The sequence below is a fragment of the Manis pentadactyla genome, chromosome 3 (assembly GCF_030020395.1).
Source record: "Manis pentadactyla isolate mManPen7 chromosome 3, mManPen7.hap1, whole genome shotgun sequence".
Taxonomy (NCBI): Eukaryota; Metazoa; Chordata; class Mammalia; order Pholidota; family Manidae; genus Manis; species Manis pentadactyla.
This window is the reverse complement of record NC_080021.1, coordinates 221,746,101-221,764,065: the sequence shown is the minus strand read 5'-3', so window position 1 is coordinate 221,764,065 and position 17,965 is coordinate 221,746,101. Positions and strand designations below refer to the sequence as shown.

Genomic DNA, 17,965 nt, shown 5'->3' with positions numbered 1-17,965 from the left:
ATGTGAAATAGATAACACAGTCCTGTAACTACTAAGGATAATTCCATCAAACATTTAAAGGGGAATTAACAAACAGGATTACCAGCAAGAACTGGCAGACCTGAACTCTACACAATCTCCTCCAGAAAAAAAGAAGAAATACTTTCTAATTAATTTCCTGAATTCAGTATTATTCTGATGCCAAAACAACACAAAGACAATACAAAAAAAAGAAAACAAAAGATTAATATCCCTCATGAATACAGAGGCAAAACTCCTTAATAAAATATCAGCAAACAGAATTCACCAATATATAGAATTATACACAACAACCACTAAACACCGCCCCAAGGATACAAGGCTGTCTTAATATTTGAAAATCAGTCACTGTAAATTACATTACAGAAGAAAAAGTATGTGATCATGTCAATGATGTAGAAAATCATTTGACAAAATTCAACACTCGTTCAACAGATAACTCTCTGGAAATAAAGGAATGGAGGGGACTCTCCTCAACTTGATAAAAAACATCTACAAACACAAACAAAAAACTGGAGCTAACATCCTACGTAATGTTGAAAGACTGAACGTTCCCTCCTCCCACAAGCTGTGAACAAGAGGATGTCAGTTCTCGCCACTGCTCCTCAACATAGTACTGGAAACTGTAGCCAGCAAAATAAGAGAAGAAAAGGAAATGAAAGGCATAGATATCAGAAAGGATAAAACAACACTTCATTTGCAGATGGCTTGACATCCCCAGGAATCTCAAAATGCCCTGGAGAGATGCAAACCAATTGACACATTTTCTTTAAGATCTGGTGAAAATGAAGACACCAAATATCAGAATGTAGGATACAATTAAATTAGCAATCAGACAGAAATTCATAGCCTTAAATAATAAAAAGTAAAGACTTCAATAAAATCCCTATCAAAATACCAACAGCATTCTTCAACAAACTGGAACAAATAGTTCTAAAATTCATATGGAACCACAAAAGACCCCGAATAGCCAAAGCAATTCTGAGAAGGAAGAATAAAGCAGGGGGAATTACGCTCCCTGACTTCAAGCTTTACTACAAAGCCACAGTAATCAAGACAATTTGGTACTGGCACAAGGACAGACCCATAGACCAATGGAACAGACTAGAGAGCCCAGATATAAACCCAAGCATATATGGTCAATTAATACATGATAAAGGAGCCATGGATATACACTGGGGAAATGACAGCCTCTTCAACAGCTGGTGTTGGCAAAACCAGACAGCTACATGTAAGAGAATGAAACTGGATTATTGTCTAACCCCATAGACAAAAGTAAACTCAAAATGGATCAAAGACCTGAATGTTAGTCATGAAACCATAACTCTTAGAAGAAAACATAGGCAAAAATCTCTCAGACATAAACATGAGCACATTCTTCATGAACATATCCCCCCAGGCAAGGGAAACAAAAGCAAAATGAACAAGTGGGACTATATTAAACTAAAAAGCTTCTGTACAGCAAAGGACACCATCAGTAGAACAAAAAGACATCCTACAGTAAGGGACAATATATTCACAAATGGCATATCCGAAAGGGGTTGACATCCAAATTATATAAAGAGCTCATGCACCTCAACAAACAAAAAGCAAATAAGCCAATTAAAAAATGGGCAGAGGAGCTGAACAGACACTTCTCCAAAGAAGAAATTCAGATGGGCAACAGGCACATGAAAAGATGCTCCACATCACTAATCATCAGAGAGAGAAATGCAAATTAAAACCACAATGAGATACCACCTCACACCAGTTAGGATGGCCACCATCCAAAAGACAAACAACAACAAATGCTGGTGAGGATGTAGAGAAAGGGGAACCCTCCTACACTGCTGGTGGGAATGTAAATTAGTTCAACCATTGTGGAAAGCAATATGGAGGTTCCTCAAAAAACTCAAAATAGAAATACCATTTGACCCAGGAATTCCACTTCTAGGAATTTACCCTAAGAATGCAGGAGCCAGTTTGAAAAACACATATGCACCCCTATGTTTATCACAGCACTATTTACAATAGCCAAGAAATGGAAGCAACCTAAGTGTCTATCAGTAGATGAATAGATAAAGAAGAGGTGGTGTATATACACAATGGAATATTACTCAGCCATAAGAAGAAAACAAATCCTACCATTTGCAACAACATGGATGGAGCTAGAGGGTATTATGCTCAGTGAAATAAGCCAGGTGGAGAAAGACAAGTACCAAATGATTTCACTCCTCTGTGGAGTATAAGAACAAAGCAAAAACTGAAGGAACAAAACAGCAGCAGACTCACAGAACCCAAGAATGGACTAACAGTTACCAAAGGGAAAGGGATTGGGGGAGATGGGTGGGAAGGGAGCAATAAGGGGGGAAAAGTGGTATTAGGATTAGCACACATAATGTAGCAGGGCTGGGTGGACACAGGGAAGGCAGTATATACAGAGAAGAGAAGTAGTGATTCTATAGCATCTTACTACGCTGATGGACAGTGACTGTAATGGGGTATGTGGTGGGGACTTGATAATGGGAGGAGTCTAGTAACCATAATGTTGTTCATGTAATTGTATATTAAAAAAAAATTTGCTATCTATAATAAAAGGTTTACAAAAATAAGACCATAAAGACCTAAGTAGATAAATGAACAAAAAACAAGGACAGAATTTACATTCATATGAAAAAATGTTTAACTTTCCTAATAATCAAAATGTTAAAACAATAATTATGTACCATGTTTAACTATTAAATGGCAAATTTATTTATCGTAAAATATTAAAATCTATTATTAGTAAGATTGATTGTGAATAAAGTAATATAAACTGTTACAGCACTCCAAATTAGAATATTGATATTGGAAACAATTTGGTGATACCAGTCAAGCACTATAGAAATGTTCATACCTGTTGATCCAGTAATTTCATTTTAAAAGAAAAAAGTTACAAAGAGCTACATGGCAGCACTATTTGCAATGGTTAAATAAAGTGAAGCCAACAACAACAACTACAAAAAATTAAAGACTAAACTAAGTCTCCAACTCAAGAAGCTAGAAAAGGAACAAAAAACTAAAACCAAAAAGAAGGAAGGAAATAATAAAGATATGCTTGTAAAGTAAAGATTTAAAGAACAAAACCATAATAGAACTAATTAGTTAAAATGTTGATTCTTTTCATAGCAATTCACAGAATATATAAAACACTAATTTAATCAAGGAAAAAAGTTGGGGGGGGTCACAAAATAAAAGACACTGAATAAGAGGAGGGAAAAATCAACTTAAACTACTCCTTGCATAACTCAATGTAAATAAATTGAAAAACCCTGAACGAAAGGATCATTTCTAAGGAATTACAATCTACCAAACTGATCAGAGGAGATAAGTTTTAAGAAAACAACATCTGTAAAGAAATTATCAAAGATGTACCCAACAAAAAACAAGAGCCAGATAATTCTACAAGGGAATTCTACAAATCTCCAAAAACTGTATTCCTAATACTATTTAAACTATCACAGAAAAAGAAAAGAAGGAAACTTTCTAATTAATTTTATGAATCAATAATAGGTGGCTCCTACGGAACATCTCCTCAGGTGAAATCTCCCCGCAGAGTGGCTCTTGGCTGCGCGATGCCCACACCTCAGTAGAACATATGTATCTCTCACTACAGTATTGTTGGGTTTATCTTGGCTGATGTTTATGTAGGGAACACGTACACATTCCCAAACCTCAATACAACATTTTTAACAAAAAAAATTTGGGGAAAATCTAAGGCCAAGATTCCAAATTCAGCAGGTCAACTATCAGAATGGTATGTGGATGTTTTTGAGAAGTGCAGGAAGTCTCAGTAAAGGAGCTGTCTGTCCACTGCTTGTTAACAGCTATTTTACATGTGGTCATACAAAACAATATGCTCAGTGTTTTATGTCCTAATATGATAGTTTTTACTTTTCAATGTTTAACTGTTGTTTTCTTCATATTTTAAGAAATTGGTTGGGAATTTAAAGTATAACCAATTGTAACACATTGTAATTAATTTTTCCCATTTAAAATAATGAGAAATGGGACTCCCATTGCAACATTTGACTTCCAGGAATGGATTGAAGCTAAGCAAGACATAACTACAGAATATTAATATCTAAACCTTATAATGCTTGAATATAATATAAGAAAGCTATAGAACACATATCACTTTAGATCATCAATCCAAAAGAATCCTACATAAAATATTAACAAATGGAATCCAACGTCATATTAAAAAATAAATACAATAACCAAATAGGGTTTATTCTAAGATTGCAAAGACAGGTCAATATCAGAAAATTCATTACTATAAACCTCCATACTTAAGGAGGAAAAACATGTTATCTGCAGGCTGGAAAGGCCTTCAACAAAATTCTACATCTATTCCAGGTAAAAATGCCTACTGAAATAGGAATTAATGGATACTATAATATGATTTTATATACACACATACACACACCTCTCAACCTCAAAATTATAATCTTATTTAGTGTAGGCAGGAACAAGGTAAGGGCCCCCACTAACTCCACTGTTACCTGACAGTGTGTTAGCCATTGCGATTAGGCAAAAAGAAAATAACAATGAAAGGCCTAAGACTTACAAAGGAAAAGTAGAACTATACTTGTAAACATCTTATAATACACTTGGAAAACAACTGAAGAGAATCAATGCTAAAACTCATGAACAATTTCAGAATTGAATCATGAGAATTCAGAAAAGAATACAGAATATAAACTTAATATAAAAATCAATAGCTTAGATTTCTGCTTCTAGCAAAAGTAGTAACAGGGACCAAATTAACACCCCTACCAGTAACAATAAAAAACACCAGACATTAACAGAATGAAAAGAAAGGACACAACCTAAAAAATATGTGTAAGCCACCTAACTGAAAAAAGAGTTACATCCAAAATATACAAAGAAATTGAAACACTCAACAATTAGGAAAAAAAAATTTTATGTGGGCAAAAAAGTGTGTGTTATCAGATTGCAATGGAATTAAAATAGATAACAGTGACAGAAAGATAAATGGAAAAAAAAAACAAATATGCAGATATCTAAAAAGTACACTTCTAAATAACACACAGGTCAAAGAACAAATCCCAAGATAACTTTTTAAAGACCTTTAACTAATGAAAATGAGAACACAACTTATCAAAGGCAGAGCAAAAGCAGTGCTCAGAGGGAAATTCATAGCACTGACTGCATAGATTGGAAAAGAGGAAAGATCTAAAATCAATGATCTGAGCTTTCACCATAGGCAAACAGAAAAAGAGCAAATTAAATCCAAAGTGAGCAAAAGAAAAGAAATAACAAGAATTAGAGCAGAAATCAATGAAACTGAAAACAGGCAATCAATAGACATCAGTGAAACCAAAAGCTGCTTTTTGAAAAGACCAGCAAAACTGATAAACCTCTACCTAAGCTAAGACAAAAAGGGAAGATGAAAAATTACTAAGCTCTGAAGTGACAGAGGAAGGACATCACCACTGATCGCAAGAACATTAAGAAGGATAATAAGGGAATCCTATGAACAACTCCATGCCTATATGAAATGGATCAGTTCCTCAGGACACAATCTGCCAAACTCACCCAAGAAGAAATCGATGACCTAAATAGGTTTATATCTGTTAAAGAGACTGAATCAATAATTCATAACCTTCCAAAACAGAAAGCACCAGACCCAGAAGGATTCATTGGTACATTCTACCAGACATTCAAGGAAGAAATTATGTAAGTTCTCTACAATCTCTTCCAGAGGATAGAAGCAAAGGGACCCTAGCTAACTCATTCTACAAGGCCAGCATTAACCTTACACCAAAACCAGACAAAACATTACAAGAAAGGAAAATTATAGACCAGTATCTCTTATGAACACAGAGGCAAAAATTCTCAACATAATATTGACAAATTGAATCGAAAAAAGTATGAAAATAATTATATGCCACAAACATGTAGGATTTATCCCAGGTATGCTAGGCCGGCCCAACATTCGAGAATCAATTAACGTAATTCATCATATCAAGAGAGTAAAAAGGAAAAATGACATCATATTAATACACAAAGAGAAAGCATATGACAGACTTTAATACCCATTATTGGTAAAAATTCTCAGTAAACTAGGACTAGAAGGGAACTTTCTCAACTTAATAAGGACTTCTACAGAAAAACCTACAGCTTAACATCATACTCAAACTCGATGCTGAGAAACCCTAAGCTTTCCCATTGAGATCAGTAGCAAGGCAAGGATGCCTCCTCACCGCGCCTTTTCAGGATTGCACAGGAAGTGCTTACCAACGCGACTAGTCAAGAAAAGGAACTAAAAGGTATACAGATTGGGAAGAAAGACATAAAACTCTCATCATTCACATTGATGTGATCATCTATGTAGAAAATCTGAATGAATCAACAAAAAACCCTCCTGGAACTAATAAACAATTTCAGCAAGGTTGCAGGATACATGATTAACACATAAAAATCAGTCACTTTGCTATATATCAACAATGGGCAAAGTGAATTTGAAATTAAGAAGTTTTTTGTTTATATTTATATTAGTGCCCCCATAAATGAAATACTTAGGAATACATCTAACAAAATATGTGTAAGATCTGTATGAGGAAAACTACAAACCTCTGAGTGAAATCAAAGAACTAAATTAATGGAGAGATATTCTGTGTTCATGGACAGGAAGTCTCAATACTGTCAAGATATCACTTCCCAACTTGATATATAGATCTGATAGAATCCCAGTCAAAATCCCAGCAAGCTATTTTATGGATATTGGAATAAAATGATTCTAAAGTTTATGTAGAGGGGCAGAACAGCCAATAGTTCAAAACTGAAGAATAAGGATGAAGTTAGAGGAACAACACTACCCAACCTCAAGACCTACAATGAAGTTACAATAATCAAGACAGTGAAGGGTTGGGGAAAGAACAGACACATGGGTCAAGAGAACAGAACAGAGAGCCCAGGAAGCGACCCCCATAAACAGCCAGCTAATCTTTGACAAAGGAGCAAGGACAGTACAATGGGACAAAAATATCTCTTCAACAAGCGGTTCTGGAACAACTGGACACCCACATGCCAAAAAATTAATCCAGACACAGACTTGACACCCCTCAAAAAAATTAAGTCAGAATGGCTCACAGACCCAAATGCAAAAATGCAAAACTATGAAACTCCTAGGAGATGACATAACAGAAAACCTAGATGACCTTGGGCATAATCCTTTTTAGATATACCACCAAAGACATGACCCATGAAAGAAATAATGGATCATCTGGACTTCATGAAAATTGACAAGTTCAGCTCTGTGAAGACAATGTCAAGGGAACAAGACAAACCACAGACTGGAAGGAAATCCTGTAAAAACACATCTGATGAAAGACATCTAAAATATACAAATAATTCTTAAAACTCAAAATAAGAAAACCTGACTTTTACAATGGGCCAAAACAGGGAACCTGCCTGGTAAGATGAATTCACTACGACCCATGGGAGATTAAACAACAGAATGGATCAAGGAAAGCCTTCTCCCAAGGAGGCAGAGAAGAAGAGGCCATGCAGCCATGCCAGCCCCCTTCCATTGCCACGCCTGGCCTTGTGCCCGTGTCCACACACCCTAGGAGAGAGCTCCTGCACAGAGGGAAGGGGCGATTACTCATCACACCAGACAGTGCAAACCCAGGCAGGCGTGTGCAGCCCCTGTCTGCCTAGACCCAAATCCTCACCCGGCATCCCACACCAGCTCTGCTCCTATGGCCTCTCCATCTCCTTGGAGTGTTGTCTCTGTTCTTGGGGCTCACAAAGCGCCCATGCACACTCTGCACAGTGTAAGGGGCTGTATTTGTCACCTGCAGATCTCTCCCTACAAGACAGTGCCTTAAAGACAGGAGTGGCATCTTGCTCACGGTGTGCCTCCAGTGCCCCTCACAGTCAGGCATGGGGTGGCTGCTCAGTCAGGACCTCATGAGCGTGTGAGTGTGTGAAGGAAGCTCAAAGGCCTGGGGTGATCCTCAGAGCACGGACAATAGGACATGTGAGTAGGGGGGAAACCACCACCCTGAGAACCTCCTGCTTCTCATCGGGCAGTTCCCGGCCCCAATCAAGTCTGTGCCCACAGAGCAGCCCTGGTCCCACTTCCTCCCAGTGCATCCCAGCACTTTAACACTATGCCTGGCACTCAGCTCTAGGAAGGGAGGACAACAGAGCTTAGGTGACATGTCATGGTAATAGTGCTCCTCTGGGACACCAGAAAGCAAAGGGGTATCAAAGCGCAGACATGGACAGCAAAGGACTTTCTCTCCAGCTGGGGGAACAAGTCACAGGGGCATGCTCTGTCCCCAAGCAGCTGACATGGAGGAGAGAAGGGGAGAGAGCAAACCATGCCCTACTGGTACAGGGAGATACTCACTGGGAACAACCGTGGTCTCCCCAGGAGGGCCGGTCAGCGTCACCGGGATGTGAACAGTGGCGCTCAGCTCTGAGGGCTGGCTGCCCATCCGAGTGACATTCCGCTGATTATCTGCATCCTCCGGCTGTTCTTCTACCTTCTGCAGACAGGTGCTGGGCAGGGTGTGCACAGGGCCCACACCCATCATCCCACTGGCCTCCAGGCCACAGTGCGGCTCCCTGCAAACAGGGACACATAATAGAGGCCGTTGCAGCTCCAGACCCTTACTCTAGCCGCAAATCCAGCTCCTTAAACCCCTACCCAGATTAAATAAATCCCTGACTCACCTGCTACTCTGGCATTTCGTATAGTTTTTATCACCCTATATACTTCTGTGGCTTTAGGTCTGAAAGGTAGGGGTGAAGCTGACTCACCTGTCTGTCCCTGGCACAAAGCCAGGCATGGTGAGCATCACAGCATGTGTGTGGAACGCAGCTGTTTGCAGAATGAAGCCTGGAGAATGTCTCCCTAAGCTGCCCCACCAGGCCTGTGGCCCAGCAGAGCTGTGCACACAAAAGACGGTGCCCAGGCTGGGCTGAACCTGAGCGGCAGCCTTCAGCTACATGAGTTCTGGGTGGTTCAGAGACTGCTGGTCTCAGCCAGGAGATGCCTGGCACTCCAGGGCTCTCACGGAGCCAGTTGGATCCGGTCCCAGGCAGGGAGCAGGCCAAGCTGGCCTGGGAGGGCCTTCCTGTCCTGACCACACAGACGGCCCCTCCCATCCTGCCATTTATCCCGGCAGGCTCCTCAGGCTCTCCCGACGTCTCTCTTCTCCATGGGCCACTCTGCTCTTCCCCAGACAAAGCCTCCCAAATCAGCCCTGTCTCCCCAAACCACTTCCCCCTGGGGGCCCTAGGACAGCGGCTGACACCAACCGAGCACACACTCCCCACCATGCAGCTTACGCATTTGGTAAGGCAGGGTCGTCACCACCCCAGAGAAGGGGGCTGCATGGCCGCGACACCTGGCTGGTTTTGCACCCTAACCCTGGGGGCCCTCCGCACCAGCGCCCACACGCCCGGCCTGGCCCTTTGCGATGCGCAGGGCCCAGCGTGCTCACTTGGGCTGGTGGTTCCGCAGCTCCTTGTCCCTGTCCTCCGTGTCGCCCTCCTTCTCTGCATCCTCGAGGGCGGGCAGCGCCTTGTGGCGCGCCCGGTGCCGCCGCGCAGGCTCCTCCGCACTCTCCGTAGCCCGGGGACCGCCACGATGCCGGGTGCGCCGTTCGCTCTTGGCCCCGGGCGCGGCAGCCTCCTTGCCGGGGTCGGGCGCGTGCCGGTGCGCGCGGTGGCGCCGGGGCTCGCGCTCAGCCACCTCCTCCGGGGAGCCGCGCCGGTGGTGCCGCCGGCCGCCGTTGGGCCCCGCGCCGTGGCCACGCTCGCTCCGGGCCTCCTTGCTGCAGCTGCGGCGCGTCCGCACCCGCTCCTCGCGCGCCCCCGGCTCCCCACCCTCCTCCTTAGGGGCGTCCGCCGGGTCCTGCTGGGCCGCCGTGGCCGCGGCCTTGTCCTTGTCGCGGTGCCGGTGGTGCCTGCGCGGCTGGTCCGCAGCCTCGGCAGCCTCCGTGCCCTCGGGCCGCGCCTTGGCCCCCACGGGCCCCTGCGGACCTTCCCGGCCCGGCTCCACAACAAGCGGCCGGTCCAAGTGCGTCTTCATGTCGGGCCGCAGGTGGCGCGTGGTGGCGTAGCGCAGCCGCTCCTCAGGGTCCATCTCGCTGTACAGCGCCTCGCAGCTGGCCCGCAGGTTCTGCAGCCGCAGCTGGCTGGCCCTCTGCTCCCACACCGAGCGCGCCTTGGCCGAGTTTTGCTGCCTGCTGTGGGGACATGGCAGTGAGCGCCCACCCCACGCACCCCCGTGCCTCGAGGGAAGCCACGGACGGACACAGCAATGGAGGGATGGCAGAGGACGCACAGGGAGGAGGGGCGGCAGGTGCCCTCAAGACCCCTGGCAGAGTGTGCAGGACAGGGTGGGGGATGCCCGGGCAAGGGAGTCAGCACTGCCCGCCCCACCCGGGTGGCAGCCCTGCAGGCTCCAGGCGCACCAGCGGGGGATGGGTGCTTAAGGCCACCCTTGAGCAGGTGGACAGTGGCCCCAAGCTAAGGGGTACAGGGCAGTGGGAATGACAGGCACCAGCATGAAAGTGGCAGCTGGCTTCCAGGGCAGGTGGGCTGTGGGCCAGGAAGCCCAAAAGGGAGGGGAGGGCTGACGAAGAGGCAGGAGACGAGGACGGGGAGCCCCCTGCAGCAGCGTGGGGAGCTGGCCCTGCTGCCTCAAAGGAGGGGCTTTTCCATCCACCTCCAGGAGACCCCACTGGCCAGAAAGAGACAAGGGTATTCCTGAGGGAAAAGAAAGGAGGTGGGTTCTCAGAGGCAGGGCGGAAGGTGGCCCAGGGAGCTAGGGGTGGGGCAGCCGGCCTTCCCAGGAGGAAACAGGGCGCCGTGCCTGCTGTCTGAGGTGATCAGCCCCATCCTGAGTGACCATTTGCTCCCAGGAGCTCAGCAGTCAGGACAGGGATAGAGACGCCACCTCCCATGGCCACCAGTGCCCTCCTCTCCCCTGGCTCCGTGGAGAGCCCCTCCCTCCACCAAGGACAGAGAGGAGCCCACCAGCCCCGACCGCGGCTTGTGGTCCAGACTCGCCCCTCACTGGACAGGCTACCAGAGGCTGGACCACCCTCCAGGCCCGTGCACACGGTCACATGTGGGTCTCCACAGCCCAGGGTATGTGGGGGACCTTTGTGTTTGGGCTCTTGGCCATTCAAGACCTCTGAGCGGCAACCCCAGCCCACCGTGGCCGAGTGGTAACCTCGAGGCGAGTCTCATCCTTCAGCCGCTGGAGGTTTCTGGACCCGCCTGGGTGGTGGCAGTGGCCGCATCAGATCAGTGAGGGCCCTGTCCACCAGTGGCCACCGTGTAAGTGCTTGGGCTCCAGTGCCCAGCTCACACAGGTCTCAAAATCACTTCACAGATGAGGACACTGAGCCCAAAGGGTGTGACCCACAGAGGGTCCCACGGTAGGTTACTGACGGAGCCGGGGTCAGACGCATGGGCAGAAAGGAGTCAGTATCTAAAGATGTACAGCCTTGACCAGGCTCCAGTGGCACTGAGACCTCAGCCCAGCCCAGCTCCAGGCCAGGGGCTGCCGAGTACCACGCTGACCTGCAGAGGCAGAGGCGGCCCGGTGTGGGAAAAGCCTGGTCCTGCGGCTGGCCTGGACGGAGTTTATAGACGGTGACCCTGGCCCCTTGGGAGTGAGGGCCGGACTCCGGCATGGGGAGCCATGTTCTGGGGCAGTGCCCTGGAAGTACAGAGACATAGTGTCTGCCCCTCCCTGGGGAGCCCAGGCAGGGCCAGGCAGAATGTGTGGAGGACCTCGCTGGCCGCTCTGGCAGCCTGCTGACCCACCCCTCTGGCTGCCACTCGGGCCCTGACCTGCCTCCTCAGGCACATCGAAGCCGTGCTGCCCCACTCCCGCAGACACCTAGCGACGGACCCACCTTCTCTTTCTTTGGCTTCAACCTAGAGCCACAGGGCTCCACCCATCTCCAGCTGGCACCAAAGCAAAGGGCCCAGCTCTGAACAATGCTGAACTGTACAAACAGGGGGACAACCGTGAGGGGTACACCCCAGCTGCAGGCTTCCGGGGGGGCTGATGGCTGGTCACTGCCTCAGGCCTCCCAGTAAGTCCAGCAGCCAGAGATGGGACTGGACTCTGAGCTGTTTGTTTGGCAGAGTGGTGGGTGGCCTGCTCAGCTGCAGTCTTGGGGACAAGATCTCTGTCAGAACAGACAGGCTATAAAGACAATGGGGGCAGTAGCTCGAGAGGGGGGCTCCCAACAGCATGGCTTTGCCCTCGGGTACAGCTCCTTCCTTCCCACCCAGCTGAAGTTCATGAGAGAGGCTGCCGTGGAGCTGGCACACTCCCCTTGTCACTCCCCAGGGGCGCAGGGCCTGAGCGGCTGTGTCACAGGGCCTCACCGGCTCTGCCTGGCCGGCCTCGGGCTGGTTCTGCCTCACCGGGCCCTGTGCCACCTGGGGCTGCCAGCTCAGCAGGGCCGCCAGCCTCCTCTCTGGGAGAGCCTCTGAGGATGTGCACCGTGCTTCTCCCCCTGGGGTCCGAGTCGGCCTGACTCTGCCAGGCCGCCCCTCTCTCCTTGCTCTGTCTGGCACGTAGAGCCGTGTGGCCAGCACTGGTCCCGCACTCTGTGCCTCTCCACAGAGACCAGAAGCAGCACGAGAATACAGAGCCAAGGTGGGGCCTCTCTCTGGCCTATGGCACGAGCTGGGGACCGACCCAGGCAAAGTCCTCATTGGAAAGGACGGTCAGGTGCCACAGGCAGGAACCACGCCCAGGGCCACAGCCCCGGCTTGCAGCCCAGCTCACCCACACTACACCAGGCACTGCAGCTGTCCGCAGACCTCAAAAAGAAGGCTCTGTGCATAGCCTTGAGGTCTCTGGGCTGAGAAGGCCAGTTACCCACAGCTGCTGACAGCATGAGGCGGTGCCAGGGTGACACCTATGTCACATCATATCAACTCCACCCTATTGATCAGTCAGATCCAGCCTTCTCCTCCCGTGGAACATCAGGGCCCCCACCAGCCAGCAGCTCCAGGTGCCCATGGGCACACCAAGCCCAGTGCTGCACTGGCCAAGCAGGACCCTCAAGAAGAAGCTTCTGGGACAAGCCTCCCAGGACCACTTCCCCAGTCAGACTGGGGCCACCACCACTGGGCCACATGGGGTTTCCAGGGCTCTGCCAGTCCAGTGCAAGTCTTACAGCTGCAGAGCAGCTCTGCTCATGCTAGAATGAGGACTCCTGAGGGTCACAGACGCATCCCCTCCCAGGTAAGGAGAGGAGGGGGCAGCAGGCCCCCATGAATGGCCCAGTAACACTCTACCTCACAGGAACCACTAGGAGAGAGCCCCTAGTGGGGCTCAGGACACCTGAGTGACAGCACACAGACAGACAGCAGGCAAGGGAACAGACGGAGAACAGAAGAGACAGGAGGAGGATGCCCACGAACACGAACAGGACGTGGGGACATCAGGAACCAGGCCCAGCGTCCCCTGACAGCTGCAGAAGGCTCTCCTGAAGCTGCCCTGAGGCAAGCGCTCAGAGGTGGAAGGCACTTGCGGGGGGAGGTGTCTGCCACAGGTGGTATCGTAGCAGGGTGACTCACGGTGAGTTTACGCTGGAGACAGATGAGCCGCGAGACACAGCACCTCGAGTGTGCTTTACAAAACTGCACATGCAAAAGACAAAACAAACAAAAGTGAGAAAACCAGAGAGGGCTCCAAGAGACGCCAGGGCACGTGTGAGCCGCACTGGGTCAGGCACAGGCTCCAGTGTACATCTGGGCGGGCGGCAGGGACATGCCCATCAGAACGGTGCCCGGTGGGAGACCTTGGGTAAAAGAGAAGTCGAAGAAGAGAGTGACCAGCAGAAGGCGTGGTTCCAGAGAGCACAGCGAGCCCCACAGGAGCTGGGGGATGAGGGAGCAACCGGGGTCCATCTGCCGCAGCACGGCACACGAGGCCCCAGGGAGAGCAGGGGGTGGGGGACAGCTGGCACCACTTGTCCCACAGCCCTGAATGCCACCCTGGCCACATCAGGCGCCCCACACCAGCAGAGTCGGACAACCCGCATGGTCGGTCGCCTGACCTCAAGGGGAGCACAGTGGCTAACGCAGGAGGCCTCACCTGCTGCACTTCACCTGGGTCCTACTGCCTGACTACCCCGCTCTGTCTCCAGCCCACCGGGCCGCTCGTCTCCCTAGGCTCTAAGGCAGGTGCCTCCGCCTCACCATGACCTTCCCCAGGGCAGGCAGGTTCCCTGGGGTGAGACTCAACCAAATTCAAGTGATTTCGGGAAGCTTTCCAGAACCAACAGAGAGAAACCAGAGGGGTCTTCACAGCCCTTCAAGGCGGCCTTCCCCAGGGGCAGCTCCTTTTCCAGGCCAAGTCCACATGCGCTTGTGAGGAGCTCAGAGCAACTCACCTGCCTGCAGGACCTGCGTGCAAACAGGCTTGTGTGTGCAAGACAGAGTGTGCAAATCAGGGTGTGTGACTGAATAGCTTGTGAATAGGTATGTGAGTGTGTGAGTGTCCTGGTGAGTGTAAGCATGTCTGAGTGTGCATGTGAATGTGTATGAACATATGTGATTATGACCTCTGTGAGGGTGTGAGTGCGTACATCTCAGTGTGGGTGAGTGTGAGAGCCAGCATTCAGAAGCCAGGGTGAGGGAGCAGGTGACAGGCCATGTGGCCCTCAGTGACCGCCCCTTCCAGTGGCCTTAGTGGCATCACCTGAAGCCAAAGACACTGAGCCACAGGTGACCTCAAGCCCCCAGCACACTCACAAGGTAGGATTCCAGCCAGGGCCCTGCCCATGGGGCACCAGCTCCCAGCTGCACAGGTGCCCACCAACCTCTCCAACGCAGAGTTTGAGCCCTCCACAGCAGCCCCAGCCACCCTCAGTGGTGGGCGGTCGGAAGGGGCCCACAACCGGCACAGGCACCAGGAGCTCTGAGCGGTTCCCAATCTTGGGCTCAGCATGACACAGGAAGGCAAACAACCACTCGGCTGCCTCTCCACCACCCACACGTGCCTGGGGTCCAGCCCCATTCAGCACAGTCCGCGATGACCACATCAGGCTGGCTGCCGTGTCCGACAGGTGGGCTGAGGACATGCCACAGAGGACACAGCGTGAAGCTACACCCAGGAGAGCCTGCAGGACCACAGTGGGCCCCAAAGTGGGGGACACAGGGGCCACCAATGCCCAATGCCTCCGCAGAGCACCTATGCGTCCCCAGCAGCCCCATTCTCAGAAGAAATGAAGGGGAGGTGACAAGGCCAAGAGCTGATGTCCTAAGCACCCCAGGCCCAGGGATGCCAGGCTAGAGCCTTGTTCCCACACAGCAGCATCCCCACCTGGGGACAAGGTGGCGGAGGAAGGTCTCTACACCTCGCTGGTGGTGGCCTGGCATGCTCTCAGCAGCTGTTTGGAGGACCCCAGCACCCTGCGCTGAGGTCTCAGCAGGGAGTGGATGCCCCTGAGGAGGGATGATCCCAGCAGGCAGCAGGGCCCAGGGGAAGCACTCCCCCAACCAGGAACAGCAGAGAAGGTAAACACCACACAGAAAGCCCGCACGGCTCGCCACCACCCTCCCCACAGCAGATCTCCAGCAGCTCGTGGAGCCCACGAAAAGGGGCCGTGAGGGGCCTACTGGGTGAAGCGGCCTCCACTCAGCAGGCCCAGGATGAATAGCGCAAGCCACTGCATCAGCCAGACAACCAAACACGGAGACACCTGAACACCCAGCCCCCAGCAGCCGTCTGAGTGAAGACTGCTATGTCCTGCCTGGCTCTGTGCAGGCCCCCTGCACTCCTGCCTGGGCCCCAGAAGCCTGTAACGTCCTTTGGCATCTTCTCCCCAAAGGCCAGCACTTTCTGCCTAGCTTAGAGACAGGCCTTCTGCAAATGCCTCCCTAGAAAACAGGCCATCACCTTAGTGAGGGCCAGGCAAGAACGAGGCTGCTAGGGTGCTCGCACATGCACACTAGAGCGCACCCCCTCACCTGCACACTCAGGCCTGGCCCTGTCATGTGCCAGCAAACACAGCGGCTTGGCACGTCGGCCCAGGTTACCAGGGGCTCGTCCTGGTCCTGCAACCACAGCGCCCAGAAGAGAGGAAGCCCAGTACAAAGCAAGGGGCCCAGGTCGCAGAGGACATGGGAGGTGGGGTAGAGTGGGGGCACAGCCAAAACAGAGCTGGCAGCTCCAGGGTGGACTCCGTGCGGCCAGAAGGCAAGGTGCTCGGCTCCTCTGGGCTGTCACGGCCACCCTGTGGCCAGGCCATGTTGCCCGCTCCCTTGCCCCCTCCCCTGAGCTGGGAGCTCTGTCCCACTCTGAAGCACCTTGAGGCCGGGCTGAACCTTGGAGTGACCAGCCCCTGACAGAAGCGCTGGCTCACCCATCCTAGAGGCTTTCCTTTGACCTCTGTCCCAGTACCAAATACTTGAAGACATTTTTGAAACCATGAAGACTGTCGGGCTACTGAGGCACCACCTCGGGTCTCCTGGCTCAAAATACATTCCTGAAAAGCTACGTATAAAGAACACTGACTCCTTAGCCAACTCACAGGCTTTGCCTCGGGCACACCGTGGAGCCACGCGAGACCCTGAGGGAGCAGACACCCACAGCAGAGCCACTCCCGCCCACGTGAGGGCCACTCGTGTTCCTCCTCAAACTGGGAGAAGCCCAGAGGCTTCCCTGAGGGGGCCCTTTGCTCAAAGCTTCCCACAGGAGAGGGGAGCCCCGGGGCGGGTCTGTGTCCTGACCACCTCCAGCCAAGGCCAGCGGCCCTCTGGGGAAGCCTCTGGAGGGCCCAGCTCGAGACTCCATAGCGGCCCCGCCGCCATCCCACAATCCACCCGGAGCCTTACGCCGCGATGGAGATGTTTGCAGCAGACATGGGGCTGACTTCAGCTACTTCTTTGGCCTTTTGCAAAGCAAGCTTCTGATTGGCTGCTTCTTCCATCTCCTCCTCGTCCTGTTTGAAGACAGAAACACACGTAGCCTCCGTGGGCTCTTCCCCGGTCCCCTGAGCCCTTCCTGCCCCTGGAACCTGTGGGGCCAGGTATCCGGCCCTTGCACCGAGCATGATCCCACACCAGTCCGTGGTAGCCTGAGCAACCCCCGCCCCATGCCTGCTGCTCAGGGTGATGGCCCCACACCTGTGCTTACACCCTGACTCCAGCCTTGGGGACCCAGCCACTGCCTAGGCATCTGTTCTGCTCCACGGCACCTCAGACTCTGCCAAGTGCAGGCCCATCCCCACTTTGGTTCCCACCTTCCTCCCACACTGCCAGGAGCACCTGCCAACCTGGACCGTGTCAGCCTCTGCCCTCTGCCGCAGAGCCATGAGCAGGCTCCACAGAGCCCAGGGTCCCAGCCAGCGCCACTTTGGGGGCCATCACCAGGAGTGTGTCCAGCACAGCCGCCTCACAGCCTTTGAGCTTTTCCACCTGGACCCATGGAAGCGTATGTGCCCACCTGTCCCAGGTGCGAATGAATTCCCTCTGCCTCCCTGGACCCCCTGAGGACTGCAGCACCTGGCCACGTGCCCATCGCCACTGGGTTCCTGGAGAGGGCCCACATGGCTCTCTGACCCCAGGCCAGAGTGTGCTCATGAGCACAGATGTGTGCAAAGACCTGACGTCCCCTCTGCCCCCTCAATGGGGAGAGGAGTGGACATCTGCATTCCCGGTCACTAGGCTCTGCTCCTGGGGCCTGGAAAATTAGCTCTAGGCTGAGTCCATGGACCCTGGGAGGGAAACCAAGGCCTCCATGTCATCCAGACAGACTGCTGGGACCACCCTTACTTCCCCCAAAGACCCCAATCCCAGGCCACTCGGCTCCCGAGAGCTGGCCTTCCCAGCATGTCCCCAGATGTCCTGGAATCTGCTTTTACAGGCCCAATAATGGCAAAAACTAAGTCCCTGTTAGCTC

At 50.9% G+C, this 17,965-nt stretch overlaps 1 protein-coding gene across 1 annotated transcript in view; it reads right to left on the bottom strand.

The window, feature by feature from the left end:
- The window catches only part of CACNA1B (calcium voltage-gated channel subunit alpha1 B), a 195,566-nt gene that overhangs the window by 78,411 nt on the left and 99,190 nt on the right, over positions 1 to 17,965 (bottom strand). The window contains exons 18-20 of the mRNA XM_036900695.2: positions 16,900 to 17,006; positions 9,522 to 10,268; positions 8,423 to 8,640 (exon numbers count right to left, since the gene is read on the bottom strand). Coding sequence (XP_036756590.2) covers positions 8,423 to 8,640; positions 9,522 to 10,268; positions 16,900 to 17,006 — 1,072 coding nt within the window. The remainder of the gene's footprint in view (positions 1 to 8,422; positions 8,641 to 9,521; positions 10,269 to 16,899; positions 17,007 to 17,965) is intronic.